Raw genomic sequence first — 23,161 nt, forward strand, 5'->3', positions numbered from 1 at the left:
GGAGACTGAGGCGGGAGGATTGTTTGAGGCCAGCAGTTTGAGACCAGCCTGAGCAACATAGCAAGACCCTGTGTCTACCAAAACAAAACAAAAACCCAAAAAATTTTGGTTTGATAATGCTGTTGATCCACAACTTTTGCCTCTTATGAGTGTCTTGGGATAAGTATCCTCCCTATTAATTCACAGGCATATCAAAACAAGGAAGAAGGATTTCTAAATCAAGTGTTTGCAGAGGCTAGTGTTTGTCTCTCATTGACCTTGACAGCCCCTTTCTGTGGAAGATCCAGAGACATATTTTTAGCATAGCTTGATGATAACTAGCAGTAGTTGCTATTTTCGTAAGAAGATAGGAAATTATTGCAAGGGCAGTGATGGGATTTTCCAAAAGATCTCCCCTCTCAAAAGTTTTGTCTTAACTAGGTGCTGGGGAAGTGGGAATGTAACTAGAATTTAAAACTCCCTTCTTGCTCAATCAATATGTAAGATTTAAGTGAGATTTAAGGAATGCTTGACAATGTAACTTTTAATAACACTGGTCCTAACGATGCATTTTATTGATTTGGGTTTGGTAGTTTGCTAACATATTTGTTTCTGTCTAGTAACGGGATTAAATAACACTCTAATAAGCCTAGGACATAAGCAATAGATATGTCCCCACACCAGGGTTATAGAAGGCGGCACCTTATCAATCACTTTCAGATAATGAACGTTCTGCTGAATTGATGGCTAATTTATGAAGTCTGCCTTGTGATAGTTCCACAGTGGGTTTAGTTAGTCGCCCTACTTAGGGTGTTAGCATGTGGATTGTATTTGCCATTTATCCCAATGCTACAATTCAAATCCCTAAAGACCTAAGCTCCTCAGACCAATTAGTTCAGAGAAATGAAGCTGCAAATGACCTTTGGTGGCCGGTCGGAATCCTCTCAGCCCTGTTGCTGTCCTAACAAGCCCAGTAATTGACTTGCTTGATTAGCACAGTGGAGCTTTTTGAGCTTACTCCCGGATCTAACAAGGAGGAAAACATAACAGGGAGTCAAGCGGTGGGAGAACTATTCATATCAAATCAAAAGTCTAAACAAAAGACAACACCTCTTATCGCTGAGAGTTCTGAAAATGAACTAATTGGAAATTAGTGATTGGAAACTGAGAGCTGCGCAATTTCTTTCTTGGATGAGGCATCAATTTGCGTAACCCCAGCAGATCCGGGAGACTTTCTCTGAGGCTGCGCATTGACTCTCCACATAGATATACAGTAAAGACAGGTTCTTGCTGCACGATGCTTCCCTCCCCTTTCCCCAAAGCCAAGAAAGAGAAATGAAAGACAGCTCAAAAGTCTCTGGGAGAAATCAGCTTTAGAGAAGAAAGATGACTGTGACTTCACCACTCTCCCCACTGATACCATCTCTGTGGCTCAAAAATACTGATACTTGTATCTGTCTCATGTAGAATGGAACTCTGAAGATCATCGACCGTAAAAAGAACATTTTCAAGCTTGCCCAAGGAGAATACATTGCGCCAGAGAAGATAGAAAATATCTACAACAGGAGTAGACCAGTGTTACAAATTTTTGTACATGGGGAGAGCTTACGGGTAATATATCATTTTAACAATAGCCCATTTCAGTCACAAACCATGCTGGTTCTTGTAGCTACAGGAAATGTGTATAGTTGGGTTCAGAATGAGAAGATCCAAGCTTATAAAACTAAAAAAAAAAAAAAAAAAAAAAGAAGTTACATTCCAAACCTCAAATAAGGCAATTTCAATTAAAAAAATTTTGAAACTATGATGGACGTTGTACACAAGTCAGTAGAATTGTTTAGAATGGCTACACTAAAAGGTAATGATTCAGTAAAAAATGAGCTCCACATTGTACTTAGTTCCCATTCCTTTAGGAGTTCCTTAAGGCTATGTTTAAGTACAGTATGTATAAAACAACAAACTGTTGCAATATGTATAAAACAACAAACAAAAGTTTGATCAACAAACTGTTGTTTTATACATACTGTGCTTAAATATAGCTTTAAGGAACTCCTTATCCCAAAACAACAAACTGTTTTATACACACTGCGCTTAAACGTAGCTTTTGGGGGGTAAGGGAGAGTTGACCTGGACAAGTCAGAGATGCTTCAAGCTTAATGTTGAAGGATCAGATTTGAATAGAACATCTTTGTAATGAGATATCGAGTGGGAAAATGGGATTACAGTTCCATGTGTGTTGAAAATATATGGTGAGAAAAGAACATTAGTACTGGATTTAGGGTTTTGAGGAAATAACTATTACAACGACATAATTCTGCTTTATTTAACTACTGTTGAAATCCCTACATGGCTTCTCTCATGCCCTTGCACCTTTTATTTCCTTTCCATAGTCATCCTTAGTAGGAGTGGTGGTTCCTGACCCAGATGTACTTCCCTCATTTGCAGCCAAGCTTGGGGTAAAGGGCTCCTTTGAGGAACTGTGCCAAAACCAAGTAAGTCTTGCCTAGGAAAGCTTTATGCACACCCATGGGTCCATCGTGGAGGAGAGGATGCCTCACCAGTTCCTGCATCTGTCACAAGTGGCTGCAGCCCCAACAGGCTGAATAGTTTTATGAGACTCGGGGATAGGATGGAGAGTTTAAAAAATAAAACTTTCTTTTCTATTTACAATAATATGTTCATTGTGGGAAAAGACTGGGAAAGAAGAGTAAAAATGCTATTCGGGGAAAACTGTTAACATTTAGATGTACCTTTTCTTCTCAGTTTTTCTTTCAATATTGGGCATATAATGTGCCCAGTTTTATATTCCTGCTTTCATACTGCACGGCTTTGCCAGGCACTCTGAGTTGGTTCATGCTTAGCCCTGCAGGCTCTTTTTGAAACAGCCATGCTTTAAGCGATGTTTTGTATTCTTAGGTTGTAAGGAAAGCCATTTTAGAAGACTTGCAGAAAATTGGGAAAGAAAGTGGCCTTAAAACCTTTGAGCAGGTGTGTACTACCACTGATGTTATACTGGCCTCTCATCATATTAGAAAGTTTTGTTTCAAGTTTCTATCTCATGAGGTTTAAATATGTAATTTCTAAGGAATTGATTGTAGATTTTGTGCCATTAACTATAAAATCATCTTTCGTAGTTATTTGTCCTCCTTTTTTTGCTGTTTATTATCCATTCTCCCTTCTCCCTACTCATTTCTTTCTCAAATTATGTTTATGGGAATGGGCATGTGTTACTATTACCTTTACCCTTTCCCTGCATCAACCTCACTTTTTTCACAGAGCACTCAGCAGGCTCTGCAGAGAAGTCCAAATCACTAATGAGCATGGATGTGTGTGTGTTCATCTTCCAGGTCAAAGCCGTTTTTCTTCATCCAGAGCCATTTTCCATTGAAAATGGGCTCTTGACACCAACATTGAAAGCAAAGCGGGGAGAGCTTTCCAAATACTTTCGGACCCAAATTGACAGTCTGTATGAGCACATCCAGGATTAGGATAAGGTAGTTAAGTAGCTGCCTGCCCACTCTGCACTGCTTGTGAGGACATGGATTAAAAACTATTCTTACATTTGTTTTGTCTTTCCTTTTTTTTTTTTGCCTACTTAACTCTAAAGCCATAGCTTTTGTTTTATATTGAGAGACATATAATGTGTAAACTTAGTCCCCAAACAAATCAATCCCGTCTTTCCCATCTTCAATGTTGCTAATATTAAGGCTTTAGGGCTACTTTTATCAACATGCCTGTCTTCGAGATCTCAGTTTATATTCTGTATCCTTCCTCATGATTTCCAACCTTAATACTATAAGTGACCACAAGTTCAAGGGTCAAAGGGACCCGCTGTGCCTTCTTCCTTGTTGCTTTGTGATAAACATAACTTGCCAACAGTCTCAATGCTTATTTACATCTTCTGTTCAAACTAAGATATTTTTAAATTCTGAAAAACTGCTTATAATTCATGTTTTCTAGCCACTCCACAAACCACTAAAACTTTAGTTTGAACCTATCAGTCATGTCAATCATATCTATGAGATAAATTTCTGATGCTCTTCTGTGTAAATTAAATTGTGTACTAAAGGGAAAAGTTTAATCATACCAAACATTTCCTAAACTCTCTAGTTAGATCTCTGACTTGGCAGTATTAAAAATTAGGCCTACGACATATTGTTCAAAAGGAATGCTGTTTTTAAAGCGTTATTTATAGTAGCAACCGGGGAGTAAATCTGTCCCCTACAGTTTGCTGCTGAGCTGGAAGCTGTAGGGAAGGCGTTGACACGTGGGCACAGTGAACTTTTCCAGTAAATGAAGCAAGCACTGAATAAAAACCTCCTGAACTGGGAACAAAGACCTACAGGCAAGCAAGATGCCCACACAACAGGCTTATTTTCTGTGAAGGAACCAACTGATCTCCCCCACCCTCGGATTGGAGTTTCTGCTCTGCCTTATCCACAGATAACACACGTTGCTTCTACTTGTAAATGTAGTCTTTAAAATAAACTATTGCAGATACTTATGTTGTGGTGTTTTTTGCCTCATGGACCATGATGAAAATCAGTCTTAAACAAGGAGCCCTTAAAAATCAAGTACAGTATCTGTTCTTAAACTTGGCTACACGATAGAATTATCTAGGAAGTTTAAAAAGACACTAATGCCCAGCACTTTGGGAGGCTGAGACGGGCAGATCATGAGGTCAGGGGATCAAGACCATCCTGGCTAACACGGTGAAACCCCATCTCTACTAAAAATACAAAAAAATTACTTGGGCGTGGTGGCGGGCGCCTGTAGTCCCAGCTACTCAGGAGGCTGAGGCAGGAGAATGGCGTGAACCTGGGAGGTGGAGCTTACTGTGAGCTGAGATTGCACCACTGTACTCCAGGCTGGGCAAAACTGCGAGACTCTGTCTAAAAAAAAAAAATAAAATAAAACAGACACTAATGCCTGGGTGCCACTCCAGAGATTCTGGCTTAAATGGCCAGATACAGCCTGGGCACTGGGATTGTTAAAGAGATCCCCAGATGATTCTAGTCTGCAAACAGGTTAACTACTGGAGAAAAGTTCTGAAGACCAACCCTTCTTATCCAATAGCTGTAAAGAATAAAACAAACACCAGCTGAGCCAAAACTCCAACTGAGCCCAAGTCATATCCATTCTCTTACCATCTTTGTTGTACTCTAATTAATCTTGAATATTAATAGTATTCTTTTCTGGCCTCCAACTGGAGTTAAAGAGAATGTTCTTGGATGGGCTTTCTAGACTTTGAGCCCAGAAAAGCCAAAGAAATGTCTATTCTTGAGTATCTGAAACAAAAAGGTAGGCAGGAATTAACTTTTAAGTCTAGCTCCCATTATCACTTTAACCTTCTCGCCTTCACTTCCTTTCCTTTTCTCCCCTCACTCATTCCAGCTGAACCTCACCGGTTACTGTCTGTGTATCAAACATGCCAGACATAGGTCCAGCCTGTTTTTGTTCTTACTGCTGTCTCTAAAATGCAAATATCCCAAAGCACATGACTTGTCCCCTCATTTGCTTCAAATGCCAACTCAAGACTGTCCTACCATCTTGCTTCACAATAACATGACTCCATCTTACATATATTTTACTTGTCTGTTCACTGCCGAATTCCCAAGTGCTCTTCCCTTATCCCTAACTGTTACAAGCCTGGCCCCCAAAGCTTCCCATTCCCTGCCTTGGAAAGGTTTCTAAGTCCAGAGAAATAGGCTTTCCCTTTCCTTCTGTGATTCTACTCTTACGTTTAGACAAGCCCAACTTAAGCATTCAAGTCCACCAGCTAGGATCCTACCACTCACACAGCTTCAGTTTTTTACTCAAGGGTACATGAGTGTTTGATATCACTATGTCTAAAGTCTAGAACACTACTGCCATGGGATCCTTGGGGTGTTGCTTTACCAGCTGGAACCCTCTATGGCTGGTAGCCCAAAGCCTGGAGGGGGCCTAGGTGGCAGGGCGCCGGTGTGTCAACACCACTCAGAGCTCACGGACACCTGGCCAGATCCCGACAGCACCCGGGCTTGGCCTCACCTTTACTCCAGAGCGAGTGCCAGGAGCAGGGAGAGGCCAGGTGGTTGGTGGTGGTGGGGTTCCCCTGGGCCCCCTAGAGCACAGGGATGGCCGGGTCTGCAGCCATGACTGGGCAGCTGTAGCTATGCTTGTCTCCTGCTTATCACGGCTCCCCCTCAACCCCCTTCAGGCCACCGCTGCCATCCACTGCCATCACTATGACCTCAATATCCCATTAATAGGGTTAATATGTTGAAGCAAGTGTGTCATGTCTTAAGACATGTTTTAAGATGCCAATTGTTCACAGGGCAGCAGAGCAGTTTTTCCATAAGGAACTAAGATGAACCTTTTTAGTTGGCAAAAAGAAAAATGCTTTAAGTAAAAACTGATTATACAGAACATCCATTGATCTTTATTTGATTTGACAAAATTTGCATTATTAAAAGACAGGTAACAAAATCTGAGCTTATACTGAATCTGACAAATTGAGTTCTACAGTATCTAGAATATCATATAAGAAATATCAACTGAGGGAAAAGAGAAGTACCACATGCAGATGCTCCTGGCAAGGGGGGAACTGTATCTGCAGGTGAGGTCCAGAGTGTGCAGTGCATAAGAAAATCCTAAAGAAAATCCGCTAACTTACTTGGGTGAAACGTTTTTTCCTTTGCGGGGGAGGAAGAGGTGGTAAAGAGGGGCAGGAAATCAAAGGCATATGCAGAATGGCTTCTCCATTTCAAAACGGTAATAAAAATATTTAAATCATGGCACTAGGGCACCTTTGAGGAAAAGAACATCTTAACCAGAGTAGGCTCTTTGCATAATTCTTTAGTAATATGTACAATTTTCAAGTAATTAAGCAGACTTAAAGGATAATTTCATTTTAACAGCAGCTATCTATTTTTCTTCTCGCCCTCTGGGGCTTGATCTGTTTCAGCATCACAGGGACACTTTTCCACACATTTTCTAGGGAACCATCCCCTTATTCTTGAAACACCTGAGGGAGAAAATGAAATTGAAGTGAAATTGTCTGATGGATGACAGTGACATTACTGAAAGCAGTAAGTCCTATTACTTCAAATTAATAAGCTTTTAGTTAGACTTTTATTCCCCTCTTTGCTATCTAATATAAGCACAGGTTAAAGGGGAAAAAAAAGGTTTTTAAATGTTCATTACAAGCTAGGAACAGATATTTCCCAAATTCTATGATCCAGAATAGGGACTAATGTGGTTAAAGACAGCTCCTAACTAGAGTTGAGGGGAACTCAGTATGGGTGTTTACTTATATGTGTATGATCAGGAAAGGTGTTTTTGGCCCACCATCACACTACGTCTTTTCCAGGGAACTATCTTCTTGCAGCCTTTGTAAATTTCCTTTTTAGACTTTTTCTAACATACGTATTTCTTTTTCTTTTTTTGAGATGGAGTCTCGCTGTGTCACCTAGACTGGAGTGCAGTGGCACAATTTCGGCTCATTGCAACCTCCGCTTCCTGGGTTCAAGCAATTCTCCTGCCTTAGGCTCCGGAGCAGCTGGGATTACAGGCACATGCCACCATGCCGGCTAATTTTTATATTTTTAGTAGAGATGGAGTTTCACCATGTTGGCCAGGCTGGTCTTGAACACCTGACCTCAGGTGATCCATCTGCCTTGGTCTCCCAAAGTCCTGGGATTACAGGCATGAGTCACGCACCTGGCCTAACATATACATTTCTATATCACAGCCGTCATAAAAGGTTAATTTATGATTAACCCCAACTGTCTTTTAAAGAACATCTGAGCTAATCTTAACTTTAAAAAGAAACAATTATAAAACTTAAGAAAAAAAAAAAACATACGCAAAGTTTCAATCTACTGGTTTTTATAATAAGAGAAATGCTCATTCAAAGTGGGGGGAGCCAATAGTACAGGGGTTTGATGCACAGAATGTGGAGTCAGATTGCTTGGGGTTAAGCCCTCGCTCCATCTGTTTTCAGTGCATAGCTATGGGTAAGTTGCCTCTCCGTGCTTCAGAGTTCCCTCCATAGAATGTAAGTGATAGTGCCTACCTCCGAGGTCTTTTGGAGACTTTTACACCTTAAGGGAAGCACTTATACAAGTACTTGTCACATAGTTATGAGCTCAAATGTTAGCTATCATTAAAAAGACCTGAAAAATACAAGAGCTATAGAGAAATATATAAGGAGGTTCCTTTTGTTGCTTAGTCATATGCCCTTCTATGCAGTTCCCCTAATACATTAGGCAGGATTGGTTTATAAAAGTTACTCTTGTAAAATTTGGAATTATTGCTAATAGTCTTGTCCTTTAACCATGTCGTTCCATTTCCATACCTTCTATAAAGGAATCATCAAGGATTTTGTCTCCATACAACCAGTATCTGAAATATTTAAAAGATTAAGGTTAATTTTTTAGGCTAGATACTGATTTTGTCATCGAATAAGAAATGCAATACTTCCTATTCTTACCGTAAACCTCTTGTGGCTAAAATGAATTCCCCTTTTTGTAGCCGTATTCGCGGTTCTTCAGTGCAGGGGCTTGTGAAGAAGGTTTTGATTCCTTTATTCAAAGGGCAGCAGGCACCACTATAATCTTCTATTACTTTATAGCGAACCTGTCATCAGTGATCAGAAGAAACCTTTAAATATCCACCCATGATATCTGAGTTTTAAGTATGAATTTCAAATTTTAAAGGGAGATCCAAAATATCAAGTGACAAGCCTTCTAGTTCCCCTTCTAGGGGAACCTCCCAGTTCCCCATCCCCTTCCCTGGGAAGCAACTGATGTTTCTAGTTCTCAAGGCTTTTCTTACTCTTCATTTCAAGCCCATAGCTAAGAATTAAAGTTAGAGCAGGGCTGAGAACATTCTGCTGTGATGGAAATGCTCTGTATGTGTGCTGTCCAATGCAGCAGCACTTGACACATGCAGCTACTGAGTGAGCACTTACAATGTGGTGAACGCAAATAAGAAACTGAATTTTTAAATTTATTTAATTTTAACAAATCTAAATAAAACAGCCACATATGGCTGGTGGCCATCATATCCAACAACATAGTTGTAAGGATAGGTTTCACATTAAGGAGCTGTATTGAGGATAATTATTTTCCTATGTTGGCAATATAAATTGACTGAATTCCTCCCAACCTCTAGTCCCAACTATTTAAATAAAAACAAAAGTTAACTGCATCAAATTTCAACAAATGTATTAAGGAATACTATTTAATAAAAGCCAACAATTGGTTTCTAGTCAGTCAATTAAAAAAACTGTATGGAAGTACAGAGCCTAACAAAAGAAAAAAAAAATTACCACTGCAAAAGAAGTACTTACACTTCTGACTCTCTTATCTGCTTTTTGTTTCAACTGTTCTATCTGGAAGAAATAAAACGAAAAAAATGAAATCTCTTGTCTCAATGTTGAAAAATAGCCTTTCCTCATCAACTGTCAAAGTGATACAGCAAACCCCCAATTTTCCAGCATTTCAAGTTGCTGATAATTTAAAGGCCACAGGTTGTTTTAGCATGGAAAAAAGGCCCTATGCTAAGAACCAGGGTCTGAGAGTGAGGTTTTCTTCTTGCTATTCACTCTCTAATGTCCTCATCTGTGTATATTCCTAGAGTGCTTACTGTGGCCCAGGGATCAGGGAGTATATTCTCTGCCCTCATGAAGCTTCTCAGGTGAAAACACTGAGATTCACTGATTCTGTAGAGACATAGCAGACACACTACAAATGAATAATGAAGAACATTTAATAATGAAGTTGAATGAATGAATAAAAGTCATCATTATAACTTATTTTGACAGAGCCACTATTAAATAGCACTATATTAGATATAATAGGAGAAATAAAGATAACTCATGATCTCTGTCCTAGAATCTTATGAAGTTACAGATATAAGATACCAGAATTAAATAAAAAAATGAGACTTCATGAGCTACCATTGAGTAGTATGTGATTAAATGCCAAATTCAGATGAGTCTACGGGGGTTAAGTTAGACTTTATGGAAGAGGTAAGACTGGAACGAGTCTTAATAATTTCAGATAGAGTGGAGGTCATGCAAGATGAAAAAATTGTGGGCAAAGTTGGGTGACAGGAATGTATAAGGAATTCATATGATACTGTAAGTTGGAAGGTAATTTTTGGTCAGATTTCATAAGGGATCAGGACTTTATCTCACAGGTATGGAGAGTTAAGGAGATACTGAAATAAAGGGAGAGACATGATATAAGGAGAGATTTAGGATTATTAGATTCATTTTGACAGAGTGAAAACATTCGTATTACTTATTTTACTACAACATGTCACTTGAGTTGAGGGGGAGTTAAGGGAAAGAAGGTGAGGCAAAAAAGAAGGGCTATTTAACAAAAATACTCACTGTTAAGCTGTATTGGTGACAGCCTTCTCTTACTGGCCACTCAAGTCCATCTCCTTCAGGGACCCCTGACCACGTAAATACCTGTTTAAAGTTCCTCCATCTACTTCCCATATCATATGGAAAAACAAAGACTTCATCTAGTTGATAATACTGAATTCGATCTTTAGCCTGTGGGTAACAAAGATATAAGATGGCCACTGCCTCTGGCTAAGTGGCCTTCAGTAATATATTATTGAGAACACTTATTTCTCAAGTTTCTAGCATTCATAAAAATAATTCCTCCTCACTGTAATATTAGTGTACACGGAAGCAATAGACAACTTCATCACAGTACAGGAAGAACTTGGTACAGAACACCAACCTTGTACACGATTACCTAGGAAATATCTGACAGGGTTTCTTTAGGAATAAGCACTCATAAAGGCTTACTAAAAGAGTTAGCTAACTTTATATCATATATAAAAAGTCCTCAATGCTCCTGGTTGTTCAGCAATACAAAACAATTCAGGTATACAGAAGGGATGCTGATAAACAGATTCAGGAGAAAGGTAAGGGTTTATTCAGGATGGAACTGTTTTAGTCAAGATAGAACTGTTCTGTGGTGTGCATCAGAATGTAACAGTTGTATCAGAAAGTAACAGTTGTATCCTGGGTGGCAGTGATGCCCATGGGAATGGCCAGGAAAGGTATAATAGGAGAGCTGTTTTATGAAAAACATTTTTTAAAGCTAGCAGGTATATACAGGAGATCTTCTTTCTTTTTTATACTATCACACATGTATACATACTCATTTATATATGCATTTATATGTACATGTTATGCATGTACATAACTATTCAGCTTGCATAAATTATATTCCACACATTTAAATTGTTAGCTTTAACTTAAGGAAATAAACTGGCTTTGGATTTCTTAAGTTCCACTGACACCTAGTGGTACAAAGATACATTATTTATTTTAACAACAAGTGTACAAACCCTTCAAATTTGTTGTAGATAGTACCTGGTAATTTCTAGAAATTTCCTATAACTTTAATATGGTCATTTGTTTGAATTTTTTACTCAGCAATAAAGTGCCAATTCGGAAATAATTTCTAGTGTATGGCCGTACTACTGAGCATACTCAGTCTCATCTGAAGTAATTTCTAAATGTAGCATGGCGGTTTATTAGGACCCTTGGTCATTAGCAAAAATAATAAAAAAAAAATGTTAATCTAATGTCAATATATTTATTATGCTTATCAGAAATGATATTTTGAAATACTTGATTATCAGGGGACAATGTTTTATGGAAAATGTTATTGCAATTATCTGTTAAGTGATATGAAAGTTAACTATTTACTAAAATAATTATTAAACTATAATGCATATGAATCTACTAAATTATATAAATTCATCCTCCCCAGAAAGTAAAGAATAATTTCTTTTTCTTTTTTATAAACAAAAGCTTCAGAGTCTTCAAAATGGACTGAATTTCAAAGAACAGAGATCTAGGCTATTTACAAAGAAAAACTGGTAAATATAAGAGTAATTTATAAAGTGACTAAGACATGTCTTTGCCTAACAGAAACACTCCATGAAGTTAGGATTCTATCAATATTGTGTGTTAAAAGGTGACGAAGGGGTGTGGTAGATGCTATGGGAAAAGGGAACAAAGGAAACAAAAAGTACTTAGCCAAGTCTAGGGAGTATCCAGGAAGGGTCCTTGGGAGAAACAATACCTTAACTAAGTCTTGAGAAGCAAGAAATCAGGCAAAACAAGAGTAAAGAGCATTCTAGGCAGAGGGAACATGTGCAAGGATACAGCAGCATAAGATGTACAAACTATGAGTAATTTAGTATCAAGTGTGAGAGACAGTGTAGAGAAGGGTAGGAAATGAGGCAGGAGAAGTAGATAAAAAGAAGTTGGCCGGGTGCAGTGGCTCATGCCTGTAATCCCAGCACTTTGGGAGGCCGAGGTGAGTGGATTACTTGAGGTCAGGAGTTTGAGACCAGCCTGGCCAACATGGTGAAAGCCTGTCTCTACTAAAAATACAAAACTTAGCTGGGCATGGTGGCATATATATTTTAATCCCAGCTACTTGGGAGGCTAAGGCAGGAGAATCACTTGAACCCAGGAGGTGGAGGTTGCAGTGAGCCAAGATTGTGCCACTGCACTCCAGCATGGACAACAGAGTGACACTCCATCGCCAAAAAACAAAAAAAGAAGTCATAAAAGGTCTTATTTATGTAGAAGCTAAGAAGCTCACACCTAAAACCTGTACATCAGTGGCTCTCAAAGCATGCTCTGAAGATCACTTTGAGTTTTCAAGACTTTTTCTTGCTAGTCATTAAGGCCAAGCTATTTTCATAATACTGAAATGTTATTTGTCTTTTTGTTGTGTTGACATTTGCAATGGTGAATAAAACTGTTGGCATCTTAGCAGAAACCAAGGCAGTGGCACCAAACTGTGTTAGTAGTCATTATGAGCAATTTCATGTAAGAACGTCCTTGATGAAGCAGTAAAAATTATTTTTAAACATTAAATCTCAATTCTCAAGGAGATGTTCTTTAAACAGTCTGTGTGACAAAATGAGAAGTATACATAAAGCGTGCCCAAGTAGAATGATCATCTCAAGGAAAATAGTTGTTAAGCTGTAAGGTAACAAAAGCTGTAGAGCCAGCTTTTTTAATGTAACACTAATTTTACTTGAAAGAATGAGTAATGTAGCAAACTAAGGTTATTTGGACTTTAGTACCTGGTGAACATTTTCTCAAAAATGAACAATCAGGCAGTCACTTCAAGGGAACTGACTGACAGTATGGGTTGATAGTAAAAAAATAAGACTTTCAAATGCATATTAGAATTAAAAAAAAAAACAAAACCACTTGCATCTACCACTGTGAGCTTGACAGCTTTCCAATACTTAAGGATTTTTTTCTTATAAAACTGATATATTGATATAAGTGAATGCAGTTTTGGGATATTGTATAACGAAAGGTGTTTAATGTTTGGAAAATCTACATAACCCAGTAAATCAGCATCTCCCAAATGACCAATGTCTGATGTTACATAAAACCACACATTGGTAAAAGATTCATTCAAAGAGCAAGATAAGCTGATGAGTTTTAAAATAAAAAGGTATACAAATCTTACTGATAAGAAATATCACTTGTCAAGTTTTCAATGTAATATGGAAGAACATCCACTATTATCATGTAAAAGGCCTATTAAAATACTCTATCCTTTTCTACCTACTTATCTGTGTGAGGCTGGATCTTCACATACTTCAATCGAAGCAACATATCTCAACAGACTGAACGCAGAAGTGAGAATCCAACTGTCTTCTCTTAAGTCAGATACTAAAGAGATTTGTAAAGGTATAAAACGATGCTATCCTTCTCCCTATTTTGTAATTTGGAAATTGTGAATATTCCCCTCTGGCAACAATCAGCTTGGTCTGCCAGGCAACTCTTTGGTATACAGGCTTGCTCCCTTTCATGGATGTTATCTGCCCAGACCCTACAGGTATGTGGGTTTCAACCCCTGCCACAGGAATGGTGAGGCTCTGAGAAGTTTGAAACAGGGAGCAGGGTAGTCAGATTTGTGTTTCACGCTAGAATCACAATGGACAGCATGAAGTATTGGAGGCTGTGAGGTCTGTGATGAGCTAAATGTTAGGAGCTTCACTGAATGTCTAAAACACTGAGAAAAACTTGATGGCAGCTTGGTAGGGTGGAAGCTCCTTTCCAAATGGGTTGCTTTCTCCTCTAGTCTAAGAGAGAACGAACAGATGGTTTGACGTGTGGCTTAGGCCTCTGCAACTACTCAGGGTGTATGAGAAGCACATTTCTGTGGGAGTTATAGAACGAATAAAAATGTTTCCTATATTCACCTTTTATGTGGCATGCAAATGACTTATGGTAGCCATTTGGCAGCCACATTTTCACTTTCAGGCACTTTTCGTTCATCCGGGCTATTAACAGACTTTATTAATATTGAGGACTTTACCAGTCCTTTATTAATATACTTTTTTAATATTGAAGAAACAATTATTAAAATTTACCTTCTCTTCAATCCATGACTCAATAGAAGTTTTGTTTTTGAGAATTATTTTCATCTGGAAATTAAATGATAGTAAAATTTAATAATGTGACCTTGGTTTCTTTAAGATTATCATATTCATAATTCTCTGAGACAGCTTTTATTACTCCATTCCATAGATAAAGATACCAAGGAAAACAGAGGTTAAGTACCACAATTACCACGTCAGCCATCTGACTCCGAAGTCCTCGTTCTTAACTTACTGCACCACAGTACCTCTCCGAAACAATGATTACGCCCATCCATAATCAAATCTGAATCTAGTATGGTAATCAAACTTCATGTCATAAGTACTATTTTCAGAGCAAGGTTTTGAGAGTATTAATAAAACACTGATATAATCCATTTAATCAATGCTTACTTGTAATTTGCTATTAAAATCTTTTATCATTATTTTTAACTAACTTTAAATTTATGATTAATCTATTTATGAGAAGTAACAGTGACTCATTTCAGTCAACCTCAATATTTCACTTGCCTTAAAAATAATGAATGTATTCAGTCTTTATTCTATTATTTGATTTTCCTAGATATGACTGATTCCACATATACAGGCTTTTGTATTACAGGATCATAGTTTATTTCTAATATGATTCTAAATTAGAGGCATTGGGGAAAATTTTTCGAAGAATTTGGTCCCAGGCTAGTAGACGATAATATAGTATAAACAAAACCAGATTATTTTAAAACCAAGAGTTCCCTTAAAGTCTGGCTGTGCCTTCAGAGAGACAGTGTAGTATGTTAGAAACAGCCTTGGCGGAGGCTGCAATGAGCTGAGATCGTGCCATTGCACTCCAGCCTGGGCCAACAGAGTCAGGCTCCGTCTCAAAACAAACGAACGAACAAACAAACAACAACAACAAAAATAAACAGCCTTGGCCCAGGAGTCCTCATTCTATTCCAAGGGCCTAGTGGATAATACCTGGCCCACAGTAGGCCTTCAATGAATCAATGAAAGAATTACGTGAATGCAATAAGTCATAAGAATGGTTTTTGGGCTGGGCGCAGTGGTTCACGCCTGTAATCCCAGCACTTTGGGAGGCCAAGGCAGGTGGATCACAAAGTCAGGGGTTCAAGACCAGCCTGGCCAAGATGGTGAAGCTCTGTCTCCACTAAAAACACAAAAATTAACCGGGTGTGGTGGCAGGCGCCTGTAATCCCAGCTACTTGGGAGGCTGAGGCAGAGAACTGCTTAAACCCGGAAGGCGGAGGTTGCAGTGAGCTGAGTTTGCACCATTGGACTCTAGCCTGGACGACAGAGTGAGACTCCATCTCAAAAAAAAAAAAAAAAAAAGAATGGTTTTTGGTCCCTTCAGAGCCAGGTCCTCCTCTGTGCTCTCATAGCACTGTGCACATGAATCTATGACATATGGCCCTGGATTAACTGTTTAATATTAACTGTCAGTTCCTAAGGGCAGCTACCTCTTCATTATCATTTTTGTAGCCTCAGAAATTAGCAGAATGATTCATCAGAGTAGGCATTAAATAGCATCTTTATCATAGGGCTGTTACGGAGATTAAATGAGCTAATACATGTAAAGTGCCTAAAACAGTGCCTTACACACAATAAGTGCTCAATAAATGTTAGCTATATTATGATTACTACTATTATTAAATAGATACTATTATAAAATAACATTAATGTTTACCAAGTATATGAATGGGTGACATTGGGTAAGTCACTTAACCTTTTTGAGAATCAATGAATTAATCATCTGTCGGACTCCTCTATTGGGGTGGAGGTGAAGAGCAAGAGAGACCGTACAGGTGAGAAGTGCTCTCTCAATTTTGAAGTGCTCCAGAACTTACCTAACTCCAAGTTAACATTTGAAAAACTAAATCAATACCTAGAAATTCTGGCAAAATTAAATCAAAATTATCTGAAGAATACACAGGAGATTAGTTACCTAAATGAAATAAGCAAAAATAATTTCCATTTCATACTGCACACTTAAATACAGTCTTTATCTCTTTCTTGTTCAACAGTCCCACCAACTTGACACTTTTGACTAGAGGTAACTGAGATGCTTACCTGGATAAAAAACAACATCCCAACAGCTATGGTTGTTCCTAAAGCTAATCCCAAGGCAAACAAGGTGGTAGCAAATGCAGCTAATCCAAATGGAACAATTGGAAGAGGATCTCTCCGGGCTGCACTCATGTCAATCTTCACTGTGTTCCACCCAAAGGAGAGCTATCACAGCAATAACAGCACACACACAAAATATTTGGTTATGGTAACTGGTCAGACTCTACTGTGACATGTAAAATAACTTGATCAAAGAGATGACAACATGGCCCTGTGGCCAAAGCAAACACAGCTATTTTTATTTTATTTATTTATTTATTTGAGTTGGAGTCTCACTCCGTCGCCCAGGCTGGAGTGCAGTGGCGCGATCTTGACTCACTGCAACCTCCACCTCCCGGGTTCAAGCGATTCTCTTGCCTCAGCCCCCCGAGTAGCTGGGACTACAGGCGTGTACCATCACACCTGGCTAATTTTTTGTAGTTTTAGTAGAGACAGGGTGTCACCAGATTGTCCAGGCTGCTCTCGAACTCCTGACCTTGTGATCCACGCTGCCTCGGCCTCCCAAAGTGCTAGGATTACAGGCGTGAGCCACCGCGCCCGGCCAGCTATTTCTAATTAATACTGTAATGAGCTCAGACCGATGTGCAGGGTATCATTCTTAGTTTTCTCAAATGTTACTTTTTGTCGTTGTTGTTTCCTCAATAAGTGTCAAGGAGACCTTACCAACATCAACATGCATAGACAACACCGGACACTAATCTAAACCAGAACTATGTCTTCTCTCTTCTCCTTGCTATTCTACACTGCAGTATTCTTCCACGGTGACGAGCACTGCCTAGGATTCAGTAGTTTCTTCCCTCGTGTTTTACAAACAGTGGTGAAGAACTGATAAAATGCAGGCCAGATATGGCCACAGATGTGTGCTGCCTAGCCTGCATAAAGTTTCAACATTCAGAATTAGGTGCCAACATTTAAGCCGGGCGAGGTGGCGGGCGCCTGTAGTCCCAGCTACTCGGGAGGCTGAGGCAGGAGAATGGCGTGAACCCGGGAGGCGGAGCCTGCAGTGAGCCGAGATCCGGCCACTGTACTCCAGCCTGAGCGGCAGAGCAAGACTCCGTCTCAAAAAAAAAAAAAAAAAATCAAGAGATTTCACATAAAAATCCAGATTTTCAGATTGTTCTGGGCTAGAATTTCCAAACATCACAAGCTTGCAGATCAAATATGGGCTGTCCCCTCCCCAAAAGACAGACTCTACAGTTTGGCAGTCCCATCAGGTGTGTGTTTCTCGTTTACTTTCAAGGCCTCTTTAGGGAGTTTTGTTTGTGTCCCCTGAACTTTATCTCATGACTACTTGCCCATAAATCAACTTGATCCCTTGCTGGTTTAATCTGTTTATATGTTATGGTATGTATCTGCTCCATGAGCCACCTTCCAGGGCACTAGAATCAGAAATGAACAAAGAACTACAACTTGCCACATGAATGGGATGGAAGTAGGAAGCACTAGTGTTGTCTTTTTTCTTCTCACTATTCTTTCCATAACTATTAAGTTTGAAGTCTAACAAATTACATATAAAGTATTAAAATATTTATCAGCTTCATCTAGAGCAGGTAAGTTTTCAGAGGAAATAATCTTTCCTCATCTCAAAATTTAAGTTTTAATGCTTTCTAAAAAGGAACCCATATATCAGTAAAACAAAGTTCTATTTTCCCAACTAAATCACAGAAAACATTATTTCCAAATGAAACTCTTAAATGTTGATAACTACTATTTAATCTTGCATGGATGATTTTATAACAAAACATTTTCATTTTCACTTACCCGATTATAAAGCTGTGTGTACATAGTCATCACAAAAATGAAAGCAGCATGGATACAACCCAGTGGTGCTAAAAGGAGAAACAGTGTGAACGAAGCATGATTTTGGTAACCACAACAGTTGTTGATCCAAGGACAGTGATGGTCCATCTTCATCACACATCTAACAAGAAAAATTTACATAAAACATGAGGCAGAAAATCCTGTCTACTTTAAATAACTTTGGTCTTCAAAAGATCAAGCAAATCTTCTTCAAAAGAATCCAGCATGTCCATGAGCTATGGGAGAATTATACTTCATGGAACAGAAAGAAAACTCTTTATGAGCTTTTAAACAATTATGAACAGTGACTCCTTTTAAATTCTAAACAGCACAGGAAAGGGCAGACTTTCTAACAGCTTCTGAAGAAAAGATGTCAGCTACAAGTATTTGTTTAAAGAAGCCAGGAGACCCACTGAAAGAAGGTCTCTTTATAATGCTCATTATAAAGAAATGAACATGGTGCCTGGTTTTCTTCCAGCTTGTAAGTGCAGTGACCTAAGTGACCTACAGTAGACTCAACAAATCCCTTATAAACCTCCACTGGGGTTAATGGACTCAAACAGACACATGTATCCTTCCTGTTCTCATAGTATCCTTTAGCTAATGGATCTCTGAGCTAAGCAAGCAAACTCCAGAATATAAGATATGGTATAATAAGCAAAGTCTTGCCGTGCATCTGTTCCTTACTGTTGATAGAAGACAATGTTCTGGCCTCAAACAAAACTTTATTTGCTTTCAACAGTTCTCTAAATTTCTTACTAATCAGTGATTACAGCTGTTCATTAAAAAAGGTCATAAGTTATTTCACATTTTTAATAGTTTTCTTCTGATTAAGTTTTTGATATTAAAACATTTGTGATAACAGGCACCTGGATTATTAGATTTGTATACAGTGTAAATGTTTGTCAATAAGTAATGGGGAAAGCAGATCTCCCTTATAATTTAGACTCAGAACAATTCTAAAGTTAGCCCAGATGGCAGCTGACTAACACAATTAATCTTGATATCTGGAAACAAACTTAAAGTATAATTTTTCCCTTGCTCTTGCAGGACAAGAGGCAAAGTAAATCTGTGTTTTTCTAGAAAAGCTTTTCACTTGTAACAAAGAAGAATTAAATCTATTCATTATCTGGATAATATAAGTATAAAATGGCGATTATGGATACAAGTATTTTGACAGTATTTTTTATAATATGGCAACCTTGCAGTGAATAGAAGTAGCACTAATGTAGCAGAAGGACAATGAAAATATCAGTAATTAGTTGATCAATCCTCTCTGAACAGCAAGAAAGACAGGTACCTGTTACACTTTCTGCAGTGATGTGAACGTGGTGCCTTGTATGCTTGGCAGACTTTACAATACTGGAGATACATGGTATCCTGAGAAATTTCCTTAGCAGCAAAACAGAAACAAAAATGCATCAGATACTTGAACCCAAGTATGATTCCTAAGGTATGATTTTCTTTTATGGGAGACAGGAGAAGGAGGGAATCTTAACTTGCACTTCCAGTCCTCTTATTTGAGGATATATAAAAATATTTTATATTTTTATATAACAATTTTCTGGTAAGAGCAGCATCACTTTCCCAATTACGCAGAAGTCCTTTTAAAGGTTTCTTCCCTGTGCTCCAGCTAAATTCAATGTCACTAGTTGGTTCTACTTACCCCAAATCTTAGCGGATTGAGGAGTTCAGAAAAAGGCAGCTGACAACTTGGCAGGTTATTTTAGAGGGAGGAGTTAAGTATGAGTTGATACTCTTACTGAAATCTGCTCCCTCTTTGACATTACCCATCACCACCCCTTTCTTGGGCCATTTTTTATCACTTTAATCATTTTAATCACTTCCTAACTAGTTTCCTTTACTGTAGTTTTTCTTTAGCACAAACCATGTATTGTCAAAATAACATTTCTATAACCCAACTCTGACTGTGTCAGACTCTGCCTGAAAACCCCTAACACTCTCTATGGTCTACAGTTTCTCATGTATTTGAGACCATCACGATCTGCCTTTGTTTCAGCTGTCTCTGCACTACATAGTCTTTCCCCAGTCACACAGGGCTGTCCATTGCTTCTGAATATGTGTCCCCACCATTCTCTCAACCTGCGTGCCCTCTTCCCCATCTCCTTTGGAAATTCCCACTCTACCCTCGGGTCCCCAACTGAAAGTGCTCAATTCTTCTAACTTTAACAGCACCCATCACATTCTACTTAATAGTTTAGTGATTTGCACAAGTGTGTTTGTTTCTTGCTTAGGTTATAAGCTCTTTCAGAATTCAAATTGTGTCTTGCCCTTCTCTGTACTCATTTCGAATAGTACACAGCACACGATATACACCAGTGTTTCCCAAACTTTAATATACCTAAGAATCACCTGGACACTTTATAAAATAAAGGTTCTGATTCAGTAGGTCTGAAGTGGAGCCCAAGATTCTGCCTTTCTGACAAGCCGTCAGGTGATGTCCCTTAGCAGGAAACAGGGACATTCAGAAGCATAAACTTCCCAGTAGTTTTTAAACTATAAATGGATTTGGACTATACTTCCCAATGTTAAATTTTCAGTGCAATGATTTTAAAACTTTATGATTTAAACCAGCAGTTTCTAAAGCGTTTTTCTCAGTTCTAAGGGATATTAAAAGTATTACATGAAAAAAGGTCCTACAGCAAAGCCTCACTGTGTATGACATGTGATGTTTCCTAAACTTTTGACCATGAACCCACCCCACCTCCATCTTTTTTTTAAAAGGAGAACAAATATTCAATAAAATTGCTTTGGAAAATGCTATTTTGGATCAAAATGTTCAAACAGATATGAAATAAAGTCTCTGAGCCTAAATGATCAGTGATTAGAGTAATACACTTAGTCTCTATGAGAACAAACAGTAGGCTGTGTTTGGTATTATTCGTTAGCAAATAGGGCAAAAACCAAATATGTGATTATCATTAAAGTTCATTGTCTTATAGAATCTTTCTTACCGGTTTCCACCTCAGAGGGACAAAGCCCGGACCGACAAACATGGCATTGAAATAATTATAAAGAATCATGACAGTCCAATTTATCAACATGATGAAATTCACACTTCCTCCAGTTGTATGTAAGGGCCAATACCACAACACTGAGTCAATCATGGCCATTGTAGAACATATTGCTATAACACCGAGGGCTATGATGGGACCCCAGTGACACAGTCTCTTTAATTCTTGGAGATTTTCAAACTTGATAACTGAACAGAATGTACCCATATTGGCGAGGAAGAACACTTTCCTACTTTTAAAGAATTATAGATGTCCTTTTTCTGTGTGCACATTTCCATGTGCCACAAGTCCATGTGTGTTCTTTAACTGTCATGCCTTCAAGCTGTGAACTGTCACGCAGATTACACCATTTTCACTGTCAGGCACCCAGAGCTCTTTATCTTAACTAGGAGAATCCAGTATCTTGGTCTCAAACCCAACCTAAAGAAAACAAAATAGGAAAGTTCAGTTAAAAACAAAACAAAACAAAACAAACAAACAAAAAACCCCGCAAAAAACGGTTTATTACATACCATACTTGTTAACTACAATAAACACCTACAGCACAGCATCTCACAAGTGCACTACACTTTGGGATGCATATCTTGTCAAATGGCAAAAAGAATTACTTTTAACTTATCCAAAATATGGTACAAGTTTGAATGGTATGCAAACTGGATACATGATTCCAAAATAGTTGTTTTTATTCCTTCTCAGTTTCTCAGGGGACTGTCACCATCCAACGCTTAGTGAATAGTTTGAGAAGACAAAGAATTTTAGAACTGACAACCAGGACCTTAGAGTTGATCTAACTTGGTTTCCGAATTCTTCACAGAATAGAAATTGGCTGAGAGAGGCTGAGTGATTAGACCAAGGTCACAAACGAGTGAACCAGAATAGAAGGCAAGTCAATGAACTCCCTTTATGAAATTCTAAAGTCTTGAATTAAGCCAAGTGTGAGTCAGACATGGTCTGTGCCATTTGCCTGGAGTCTCCCCTCTATCCCCCCACCCAAACATCAAGAGAACAGTCAATCTGGCCCAAAAGTAAAGGAGCGAGAGTGAAAGCAAAGAGAGCACGCCAGGAAAGGAAGGAAAGAGAGACAGCGAGAGTGTGTGTGATGTGTGTGAAATTATGACCAGAAGAGTACAGGAGAAGAACCCGAATTAGAAGATTCCAAGGAAGAAAGAAGAGGAAGTGCCTCCTGGAGCGAGGGAAACGGAAGGCAGGACGGCGAGCTCGGGGGAGATTTGTGAAAGGGCATCTCTGCCTGGACAGGATCCGAAGATCTGGAAGAAGATCTGAGCTATATAGATAATACAGACTACCACGGAGCAGACGCTGTTAACTTGTGCCTCAGTTTCCCGCCCGAGTCATCGAGCACAGGGCTTAGAAATAAATCCTCAGCCAAGGAAGAAATATCCTAGTAAGCCAGGTCGGTCTCAACATTCAGGAGGGCCGGCTCCTACTCTGGTGGGGCAAAGACCACCAAAATCCTGCTTATATTCCCTGCCTTGACTCCCACCTCAGTGTGGTCCCTGGTGTCCGCTCTTCAGCCATCGCATATCCGGGGCGGCCTGGGCTCACCCCGAACAGATTTTTTCCTCCTTGGATAACTCCGTCATGGGCACCTCAGTCCAGGACAAGCAGAGAGCAAACCCTGGCCGCGAAAGGTTGGAGTGCGGGACCTGCTACAAGCCGAAAGCCTCTCGACCAGCGCCCTCGTCGCGACTCTCCCGCTCAGGACCCCTGCGCAGTCTCCGTTACTGTCACTTCCGGAGGTTCGCCGCCTCAAACTTCCCTCCGGAAGTAAG

At 39.1% G+C, this 23,161-nt stretch overlaps 2 protein-coding genes across 2 annotated transcripts in view; one reads left to right on the plus strand and one right to left on the minus strand.

Annotated features, from left to right (window-relative positions):
- ACSL5 (acyl-CoA synthetase long chain family member 5) overlaps positions 1–4,479 on the plus strand; it is a 52,007-nt gene extending 47,528 nt beyond the window's left edge. Inside the window, exons 18-21 of the mRNA XM_007964103.3 lie at positions 1,447–1,590; positions 2,370–2,471; positions 2,896–2,967; positions 3,327–4,479. Coding sequence (XP_007962294.2) covers positions 1,447–1,590; positions 2,370–2,471; positions 2,896–2,967; positions 3,327–3,467 — 459 coding nt within the window. The 3' untranslated portion in view covers positions 3,468–4,479. The remainder of the gene's footprint in view (positions 1–1,446; positions 1,591–2,369; positions 2,472–2,895; positions 2,968–3,326) is intronic.
- A 1,898-nt stretch (positions 4,480–6,377) lies between these two features.
- ZDHHC6 (zDHHC palmitoyltransferase 6) lies at positions 6,378–23,127 on the minus strand. The gene is made up of 11 exons (XM_007964112.3): positions 22,873–23,127; positions 21,309–21,788; positions 19,634–19,725; positions 18,295–18,454; positions 16,477–16,638; positions 14,407–14,460; positions 10,361–10,528; positions 9,314–9,355; positions 8,453–8,598; positions 8,318–8,364; positions 6,378–6,985 (listed from the first exon to the last, which is right to left on the minus strand). Exons 2-11 carry the CDS (start codon positions 21,573–21,575, stop codon positions 6,882–6,884), a joined length of 1,242 nt encoding a protein of 413 aa, XP_007962303.1. The 5' UTR covers positions 21,576–21,788; positions 22,873–23,127; the 3' UTR covers positions 6,378–6,881.
- Between the last annotated feature and the right edge of the window lie 34 nt (positions 23,128–23,161).

Source organism: Chlorocebus sabaeus, chromosome 9 (assembly GCF_047675955.1).
Source record: "Chlorocebus sabaeus isolate Y175 chromosome 9, mChlSab1.0.hap1, whole genome shotgun sequence".
Lineage (NCBI taxonomy): Eukaryota > Metazoa > Chordata > Mammalia > Primates > Cercopithecidae > Chlorocebus > Chlorocebus sabaeus.

Excerpts from the sequence above, each read along its gene's own strand:
- ZDHHC6 (XM_007964112.3), bottom strand. The coding sequence starts at position 21,575 with ATGGGTACATTCTGTTCAGTTATCAAGTTTGAAAATCTCCAAGAATTA. Across the intron at positions 10,529-14,406 it reads AGTCATGGATTGAAGAGAAG|GCTAAAGATCGAATTCAGTA; the intron begins GTAAATTTTAAT and ends TGTTACCCACAG. Across the intron at positions 8,599-9,313 it reads CAGATAAGAGAGTCAGAAGT|GTTCGCTATAAAGTAATAGA; the intron begins GTAAGTACTTCT and ends CACTGATGACAG.